Source organism: Eimeria acervulina, genomic scaffold (assembly GCF_000499425.1).
Source record: "Eimeria acervulina Houghton genomic scaffold, Eah_scaff906, whole genome shotgun sequence".
Lineage (NCBI taxonomy): Eukaryota > Apicomplexa > Conoidasida > Eucoccidiorida > Eimeriidae > Eimeria > Eimeria acervulina.
In genome coordinates this window covers 1-9,102 of record NW_013549525.1, presented here as the reverse complement: position 1 = coordinate 9,102, position 9,102 = coordinate 1, and the positions used below count along the sequence as shown (strand labels likewise).

At 47.6% G+C, this 9,102-nt stretch overlaps 2 protein-coding genes across 2 annotated transcripts in view; both read left to right on the top strand.

Annotated features, from left to right (window-relative positions):
- The window catches only part of EAH_00051820 (hypothetical protein, conserved), a gene marked incomplete at both ends in the record, with an annotated part of 5,657 nt that extends 628 nt beyond the window's left edge, over window positions 1-5,029 (top strand). The window contains 10 exons of the mRNA XM_013394115.1: window positions 599-800; window positions 985-1,524; window positions 1,686-1,952; window positions 2,178-2,383; window positions 2,708-2,799; window positions 2,974-3,118; window positions 3,723-4,011; window positions 4,211-4,306; window positions 4,516-4,734; window positions 4,991-5,029. Of these exons, the coding sequence (XP_013249569.1) occupies window positions 599-800; window positions 985-1,524; window positions 1,686-1,952; window positions 2,178-2,383; window positions 2,708-2,799; window positions 2,974-3,118; window positions 3,723-4,011; window positions 4,211-4,306; window positions 4,516-4,734; window positions 4,991-5,029 (2,095 nt within the window). The remainder of the gene's footprint in view (window positions 1-598; window positions 801-984; window positions 1,525-1,685; window positions 1,953-2,177; window positions 2,384-2,707; window positions 2,800-2,973; window positions 3,119-3,722; window positions 4,012-4,210; window positions 4,307-4,515; window positions 4,735-4,990) is intronic.
- Window positions 5,030-6,898: 1,869 nt separating this feature from the next.
- EAH_00051810 (hypothetical protein, conserved) lies at window positions 6,899-8,418 on the top strand (the record flags this gene model as incomplete). Its single annotated transcript, XM_013394114.1, has 2 exons — window positions 6,899-7,432; window positions 7,990-8,418. The coding sequence occupies 2 exons, from the start codon at window positions 6,899-6,901 to the stop codon at window positions 8,416-8,418; spliced, it is 963 nt and encodes a 320-aa protein (XP_013249568.1).
- Window positions 8,419-9,102: the final 684 nt, after the last annotated feature.

Below are 9,102 nucleotides of genomic sequence, written 5' to 3'. Positions count from 1 at the left end.
GCTGCTGCTGTTGCTGCTGCTGCTGTTGCTGCTGCTGCTGTTGCTGCTGCTGCTGTTGCTGTTGCTGATGCTGCTGCTGTTGACCCCTCTTCTTTTTTTGGTGTTGGTGCTGCTGCAATTTCTGTTGCTGTTGTTGCTGCTGTTGCTGCTGCCGTGTGTTGCTGCTGCCGCGGCCTAAGCAGCTGCTGCCTGTGTTGCTGCTGCTGCTGCTGCTGCTGCTGCTGCTGCAGGTTTCACCGCTTGCTGCTGCTGCTGCAGCTGCAGCTATCTCTAGGAGGTTTATTGAGACCATGCAATTTAGCATATCTCCCCTGGGCCTTTGCGCGGCTGCAGCTCAGCAGCAGCAAACACAAAACCCTTGCTGCTGATCTTCTCCGGTCAGCCACAAACCCTAAACCCTAAACCCTAAACCCTAGGAAGCCTAAACCCTAAACCCTACACTCGCTCAGTCTGCAGGATTTGCGGCTTCATAGGGTAGTAGGTTTGGGCTTAACTTTAGAGATGAGGGTTTAGGGTTTAAAGTTTGGGGGTTAGGGTTTAGGGTTTAGGGTTTTAGGGTTTGGAGGGTCTGTGATGCCTCTGTGTTATATTATTTCAGCCACGTCGAGGCGCAGCTTCTTCAGCCGCAGCCGCAGCAGCAGCAGCAGCAGCAGCAGCAGCAGCAGCAGGTGCTGCAGCAGCTGCGCTGCAGCGGTTTGAGTTTGCTGCTCTGGGGGTTTTGTAGGGTGCGAGCGACGGAGGAGTTTTGGCTGTCTTTTGTTGCTGCACTGAGCAGCAAACTGCATCTATTCAACCCCCATGTAAACCCTAAACCCTAAACCCTAAACCCTGTAGTCGCACGCAGACATCAGCCCTAGGCCTTAGGACGACGCCGAAGCTGCTTGTCTTTCCGCCCACCTAAACCCTAAACCCTAAACCCTAAACCCCAATGTGATATATTTGCAGGAAGTAGCAAGTCTGCTTTATTCCTTCGCTCGAGCGAAGGATAAAGGGGCCCTCGCAGCAGCAACAGCAGCAAGGAAGCTACAACCTGCAGCAACAGCAGCAGCAGCAACAGATCTAGGACAAACAGCAGCAACTACAGCAGCAGCAGCAGCAGCAACAACAGCAGCTGCTGCTGTAGGCCCAGAAGGAGCGGGCTCTGGAGTGGGAGCAGCAGCAGATAGCAATATAACCGCACACGTATCAACGCCAGCAGCAGCAGCAACAGCAGCAGCAGACCCAGCAGTAGCAGCAGCAGACCCAGCAGCAGACCCAGCAGCAGCAGCAGCAGGTCCTGTGGGGGATTGCTTTTTGTCTCTGCTGGCTAAGAAGGCTGCAGCTCTCGCCGGTGCGATGAAGGGCCGCAGCATCAGCACAGCAGCTCTTGCTCTTACGCATCTTGCTTCCAGCAGCAGCAGCAGCAACAGCAGCAGCAGCAGCAGCAGCAGCACGATAAGCAGCAGCATTGCTGCCAGCAAGACCGCCTTCATGGTTGGAGCAGCAGCGCAGATAATTCCGAAGGCCCATACATTTGACCCACAAGTCAGTTACAGCAGCAGCAGCAGCAGCAGCAGCAGCAGCAGCAGGATTGCTGCAAGCAAGACTTGCAGCAGTGGCAGCAGATGCTGCTGCTGCGGTTGGTGCTGTTGCTTCTCATGCTGCTGCTCTACTTGCTGCTGCTGGTGTCTGTGTGTGCATTGCAGGCGTTGATTTTGCTGTTGTATTCATTTTCTATAGAGTATCAGCAGCAGCAGCAGCTTTTGCTGCAGCAGCAGCAACAGCAGGAGCAGCAGCAGCAACAGCAGCAACAGCAGCTGCAGTTGTTGGGAGCAGCTCTAGACAGCCTTGCTGCTGCAGTACAGAAGCAGCAGCAGCATCTGCAGCCTCAGGGTCTCTGCATCGGCTGTTTGGTGTTAAGCCGCACGAAGTGGAGGGACAAGCATCACCTCTTTAAAACGCTTGAAAACCAAGTAAGACAAACCCTAAACCCTAAACCCTAAACCCTAGTTAACAGAGCTGAGCCCTGAGGTGCCGAGGGGCAGTGCACGCCCGACCTCGCTGAACCTCACCAAGAATGAAAGAGTGAGGGTTTAGGGTTTAGGGTTTAGGGTTTACTATGCAGCACCAGAGGGATATGGGTTAGGGTCTAGGGTCTAGGGTTTAGGGTTTAGGGTTTAGGGTTTCCGTTCTTGCAGTTGTTAAAGCTCAAGAGCTTCCGCTCCTTCTCGTTGCAGCAGCTCGTTGTCCTCATGTGGAGTGTGGCTAGACTGAAACAGCAGCAGCAGCAGCAGCAGCAGCAACAGCAGCAGCAGCAACAGCAGCAGCAGCAGCAAGAGCAGCAGCAGCAGCAGCAGCAGGAAGGGGATCTGCTGCAGCGCCTGACTCAGGAACTGAGCAGAAGGTGAGGCGACAAACAAAGTCAAAAACATCAAAACCCCTAAACAGCTATTTTAGCAACACGGCTTATTTACATATATATAATAAACAATATATATATATATATATATATTTAATAATATATATAATAAATATTATATAATATATATATATATGTATTGTGTATTCATGTTACATATATAATATGCATATTATATATATTATATATCTCTATGATATACTATATTGTGTAATATATATATATATATATATTTATGTATATATGTTGATATATATATATATATGTATTATTTATTATTTTAAATTATTTTGTGAGGTGGGCGTACAGAACAAAGACAGAAAAGTTTAGGTGTATTGACGTCGCAATGGCTGTTGAGGCAGCAGCAGCAGCAGGGCCCTGCGCAAAGGAGGCTTTACACGGTGCGAGATTAGGGTTAAGGGTTTAGGGTTTAGGGTTTAGGGTTTAGGGCTTATTTGTTATCCAGGGCTTGCTTGAGGTTGCGGGGCGCCGAGAAATCGAGCAGTTGCGCCGCATTAATTGTGCGGGGTCTAGGGTTTAGGGTGTAGGGTTTAGGGTTTAGGGTTTGTTTGCAGGGCTGGCGGCGACAGCCAAGTCGCTAGCAGCAGCAGAGGAGTTCAGCACGAAAGAGCTTCTTTGGGTTGCTGCGGGGTTTGCAAAGGCAAACTTTGCTGCTGCTGCTGCTTTTTTTGCTGCTGCTGCTCAGTGCCTCGTCAATAGGTAACGCTCCTGCTGCTGCTGCTGCTGCTGCTCTTCTTGCTGCTGCTCTTGTTGCTGCTGTTGCTGCTGCTGTTGGTGCCGTTGCTGCTGCTGCTGTGGCGTGTCCTTATGCTGCTGCTGCTGTCGTTGTTGCAGCTGTTGCTGCTGTTGCTGTTGTTGCTGCTGTTGCTGCTGCTGCTGTTGGTTAAGTTGTTGCTTCTGCTATTGGTGGCGCTGTCACTCTACCCATAAGCGAGAACAGGCCTTGCTGCTGCTGCTGCTGCTGCTGCTTCTCCAGCCTTGCTGCTGCTGTGTCTCAGTCCCTGCTCCTGCTGCTGCTGCTGGGGCTTCGCAATCCTTGCTGCTGCTGCTTTGTTTGCTGCAACAGCTGCTGCTGTCACCCTTGCTTGTCTTATGCTGCGGCCGTTCCTGTTGCTCTTGTTCACGTTGCTGCTGTCGTTGCTGCGGCTGTTGCTGCGGCTGTTGTTGCTGTTGCTGTGAGACGCCAGAGCCTTTGCAGGCTTCCTCAGTGCTGCAGCAGCAGCACCCTGAAGTAGGGTGTTGCTGCTGTTGCTGCTACAGCAACACAATGGAGTTATATTTGCTGCTTGTGCTGCTGCTGCAGGTGGGAGGGGGCCCCCTCTTTAGCTGCGGCTGCTCCTTTCCTTCTGGCTGCTACAAAACTGTCGAGCTCTAGAGACACCGCAACTCAGCTGCTGCTGCAGCATGCTGCTGCTGCTGTGCATGCCTGGCCAACAACGCCACAACAACAACAACAACAGCAGCAGCAGCAGCAACAGCAGCAGCACGAAGTGCAGCCCCGCAAAAGAAGTTGTTCTGAGAAGCCTTCCTACTCTGCTGAAGAGTTGGGGCTGCATGCGTTCCGGGTGTATCTGCAGCTCGTAATGGCTCTCGTACGAATATTATTGTCTCCTTCCCTTTTCTGCTGCTGCTGCTGTTGCTGCTGCTGTTTTTCTGTTTGTTGAGGGTGGTGATACTCCACTGGCGCTGTTGATGCACCCTTTGAATTCTGCGGCAGCTGCTGCAGTTGCTGCTGCTTTTGCTGCTGCTGCTGCTGCAGCATGAAGAGTTGCTGCTGTTCGTTGTCTGCAGGCGAGGAGCAGCCACAAGGAAAATTTAAACCGCGACAAATTCCTCGCTACTCTCGAGGCAAACCTTGAAGAGTGCAGCACAGCAGACTGGAATGAGGTGCAGCAGCAGCAGCAGCAACAGCAGCAGCAGCAGCAGCAGAAGCAACGACAGCACAGCAGCAGCTTCAGCAGATGCACTAGCAATAGGAGTAGCAGTGTGCAATCATGCAGACTTTTTGACTCATAGCTAACTTTCTCCTGCTGTTGCTGCTGCTGCTGCTGTTGCTGCTGCTGCTGCTGCTGCTGTTATTTGTGTGGGGTTCGCAGCTACACCATCTGGCAGCTCTCTGGGGCATTCAGCATCACCCGCAGTGGGTGTCGCTTGCTGCTGCTGCTGCCGGCCGCATCCACCGTCAGCTGCTCCTGCAGCAGCATCAGCAGCAGCAGCCAGCAGCGCGAAGCAGCAGCAGCAGCAGCAGCAGCAGGAGCGCAGCTGAGTACGAGCTGGATGCCGAGGACTTTCTCTCCAACCTCCGCTTGCGTTTGGTGAGTGAATTTGATGTTTGTTTTTGTAGTTGGTTTTGCATAATAATAATATATCATAATATATTTTGTTTCTCTCTCTGTGTCTCTCTCTCGAGGTGTACGTACAGCTGAGGCACTCCAGTTAGGGCGCTCAGCAGCAGCAGGAGAAATTATATTTAATTTATCTTGCTTCTGCTGCTGCGCGCTGTCGCATATCTACTAACGTCAATTGCTGCTGCTGCTGCTGTTGCTGCTGTGTCTCTGTCTGTCTTTTTAGGGTGTATCGGCATCTCCTGGAGGACCAGTGGTCCTTTAGGGCCCCTAAAGCAATTACTTTAATATTCATTTCAAGCTGCTTCAGCAGGGAGACAATGTGCTGCAGCAAAAAGAAAGAAAGAGTGCAGCAAATGCAGTTAGTGCCTCTACATTAATTGTCTCAGGAGACTCCAGACAAACAAGGGGCCTCTCCTCACTCAGGGCTTCCGCATGTGGTCTTTTAGTTGGGGCTAGCTGTGGCTAGCTATGGCTAGCTGGGGCTAGCTATGGCTAGCTGTGGATAGCTGTGGCTAGCTGTCAATAGCTGTGGCTAGCTATGGCTAGCTATGGCTAGCTGTGGCTAGCTGTAGTGGGCTGCTGCTCTTCGGGATGCGGAGTTACGAGTGTGCCTTCACTTCCGCTGCTGGAGAGGGGGCAGATGGATGCGTTTGTGCATGCAGCATACTGCATGCAGCTGTATGCAGCTGCATGCAGTAAAGCCCCACGAAGGGCGGCTTAGTGCGCCTTTCGAGGTGCTGATAGAAAACAGAAAAAATCTTTCTTGTCTATTCACTCATCATACACCCCGCAGGTAACGAGCGCATGCAGCAGATACCCCTCGATGCATGCATGCATGCATGCATGCAAAGAATAGGAGTTTTGTTTAGATTGGGGGAGCCCACAGAATTTGCGTTTAGTTCTTCTGATTTTGTTTGCTTGCAGCGGCAGGAAGTTTGTCTCTCTATAAAATATATGTACACCCTGTTAGTCGCAGTCGAGATAAACACGAAGATGCAGCCATGGCTCTTGAATAATGTAATTGTTATGTTGTAGAAATGCATGCATGCAGCATGCAGAGATAAGAGGGCGTTTGGGGCTTTGTAACTTCTTCTCTTGATGATCGCTCGTCCTGCACTAGCAGTGGACCACTGGTCTTCTCGAGACGGCGTGGGGAGAGCCCCCATAGACCTGAGAGTTATTCTTTCTTTTATTTGCCTCTTGAGCTGTACATACACCTCAAGTATGCACGCATAGCTGTACAGACAGCCCCCATAGGACCAGGGAGGCGACACATACCGCAATAAATATATGCATTTGATGCCAGTTTAGTCGCTTAATGACGAAACAACTCAGTTGTGATAATATATATGCATTCAAACAAGAAAATAAAGGAGAAAATAAAGCGCTTTCGGCTGAGCTGACTATACACCCCAGCATCGGCTTCCTGCATCTCGTCGCTCCACCACCTTTGCGCGCGTAATTTGAACAAAATTACCGTCTAAATTGGATAAAAAGGAGAAAATGAATTAATAAACGAAAATTTAATTATATTTCATCATTAATTCCCTCTAAATTAAAACGAACATGTTTGATTTTAATCGCCGCTCCACCGCTAGACCGAACCAGCGTACAACCCCGAGTTGTACGCGAAGCCAATGTGAAGAGAGGAGAGAAAGTTTATGCTTTTTGTTTATGTGTGGATTTAATATTGAATAAATTGGATTATTAAATATAGTTTGGTTAAAAAAGCAGTTATTATTTTCAGAAAAGAGAAAATATACTCAAAAAATTGCAGATCTTCCGTTGCTGTACAACATCAGAGCACGCAGCATCGACCACTGATCTCTTGCAGCAGAAAGGCATTTTAAATTAAATATTTTAAATTTATTTTGTTTATTTATCTGCTGATTTAGTTGTTTATTCTGTATGCCTTTATACCCCCTCCCAGGAGCCTTAATAGCCTGTTGTCTTCACTCCTTCCAGAGGGGTTCTCCTCTCATTATAAATCTTCTTTTTTGAGTGAAGTGCTGCAGCAGCAGCTGCAGCAGCAGGCAGTTGCTGCTGCTGGTGCCTTTGTTTTGCTGCTTTGCTGCTGTGCTTGTTGCATGCGTCTAGGTCTGTAGATTAATAATATCTACTCCAAGCGATAATGCGGCTTATCTTCAGGAATTTGTTTCTTGTGTGGGTCTTCTGTTGTTTAAGTAAAAATGTTTGTTTAAACTCAGCAGCAGACAACTCCTTAGAAGATACTCTAGAAGACATCGGCCCCTTTGACTCCTTTGATTCTCTCAATACTTCTTCCTCTTCATCATCAGCTGCTGCTGCTGCTGCTGATGTTGATTCCGATCTTGATGACGATGACGACTTGGATTTGCATGCAGGAGCAGACGCAGCTGCAGCATCAGATGCTGCTGCAGCATCAGATGCTGCTGCAGCATCAGATGCTGCTGCAGCATCAGATGCTGCTGCAGCATCAGCTGCTACAGCAGGAGAAGGGGAAGCAGCGCACAGACGCGAAGAGACAGATGAGCAGCAGGAGAGACGCGAAGTTGCAGAAGCAATGCAGAAGCTGTCTCCTGAAGAGCTTAAAGAACTAGAAGAAGAAATAGCAAAAGAGATGGAGTTGTTTTCAAGATTATCATCTACCACCACAACAACAAAAGCCCCTGGGTTTTTCAAAGAGGTGAAGTTGCGTGGTGTTGTCTGTCTTTGTCTCTGTCTTTTTGTCTGCCTTTATTTGTCTAATTCTCTGTTTCTTTTTGTCTTTGTTTGTCTCCTCCTGTCTTTCGTTGTCTCTCTTGATTTTATCTCTTCACTTTTGTCTCTTTTATTTATTTTTTTAAATAAAATAAATAAAAATATTTTTTCTAAAAAAAATAATTTATCTATCTGCCTGTCTTTGTCTTTTGTCTGTCTTGTGCTGTACCTCCTATCTCTATTTATATCTTCATCTCTCTTTCGTCTCTTTTGCTTTTTCTGTTTTTTTATCATCTTTGTCTCCTTTGCTCTCTGTTGGCCTTCTTACCTCCCTCTCTATCTCTCTTCATATCTCCCTCTCTATCTTTTTACCTCTTTCTGTTTCTCTTTCTCTCTCTCTCTCTGTCTCCTTTTGTCTTTAGACATCTAACTAGCTAGAGAGTGGCGTAGCTAGTTATTATTATTACTTGGCGGCTAGCTAGCAGCTATCCAGTAGTATATATATATATATATATTTGTTTGTTTGTTTGGGTGTATGTACAGGCGGCTACTGGAGTGGGTAATTTCTTTTTAGCTCCTTTTCGTTCTGCTCATCAAATGCTGACAAACCCAAAGAAGTCTATTAGTGCAAATGATGGGAGCTTTATACTTGCAGCAAAAAAAATAAATAATGCAATAAAAGGAGAAGGAGGGGGCTGGGGTGAAGTAGTTCGAGACATGTGGAGAATAGTGACGATGAACCCAGATCGTATGAAAGAAGCAGAGAGAGAAAGGCTTAAAAGTGCAGTTAGTAGAGGCAGCACAGCTAGAAATATTATGAATTCGGATGGGGCTGCAGCGCATGCATTCGGAGATAGTTTAAAGACTGCTTGGGAAATTGATGAGCTGACAAAACAAAGTGAGCAACAAAAAAAGACAGAAGAACAACAACAAAAAGAATTCGAACTCATGCTCGAAAGATTCGACAACTAAAACCAACAAACACAAAATACTCACTTAAACGTATTCCTGCCTCAGCTGCTGCTTCAGCTGCTGCTGCTGCTGCTTCAGCTGCTGCTGCTGCTGCTGCTGCTTCAGCTGCTGCTGCAGCCACTACGCCAATAATACAAACACTTCTTAACAACAACACCAATAGATATGCGTCCCATATATGTAGTAGTGTGTAATATATATATATATATATATTACATATGTGTACATATATATATATATTAAATATATATATATATATATATACTGTGCATGCAAATGGGTGTATGCAAGTGGGTGAATATTTGGGGGGAAGATTTTTGTGGTTTTGGCGCAACTCGGGCTGCCCCCATTTGCGTGGCCTCCTCGTTGGAAGACGCCACCTCCTAGCTGGCTAGCTAGCTAGCTAGCTAGCTAGCTGGCTAGCTAGCTAGGTAGATGGTACTGCCTCAGCTAGCCAGGTGCTCCTGCCTCAGCTAGCTAGGCAGATAGCTCGTTTCTACGCATTGGCTAGCCAGCTAGCTACTCGCTGCCGCCTGCTAGGCCAGCTAGCTGACCGCGGGGGCGGCTGAGTCCCTCCTCACGTTCAGTTAAGTGTCTGTAATATATATACGTATATATACAATATATTATATAATGTATATAATATATATATATATATAATATATATATATATATATATATATA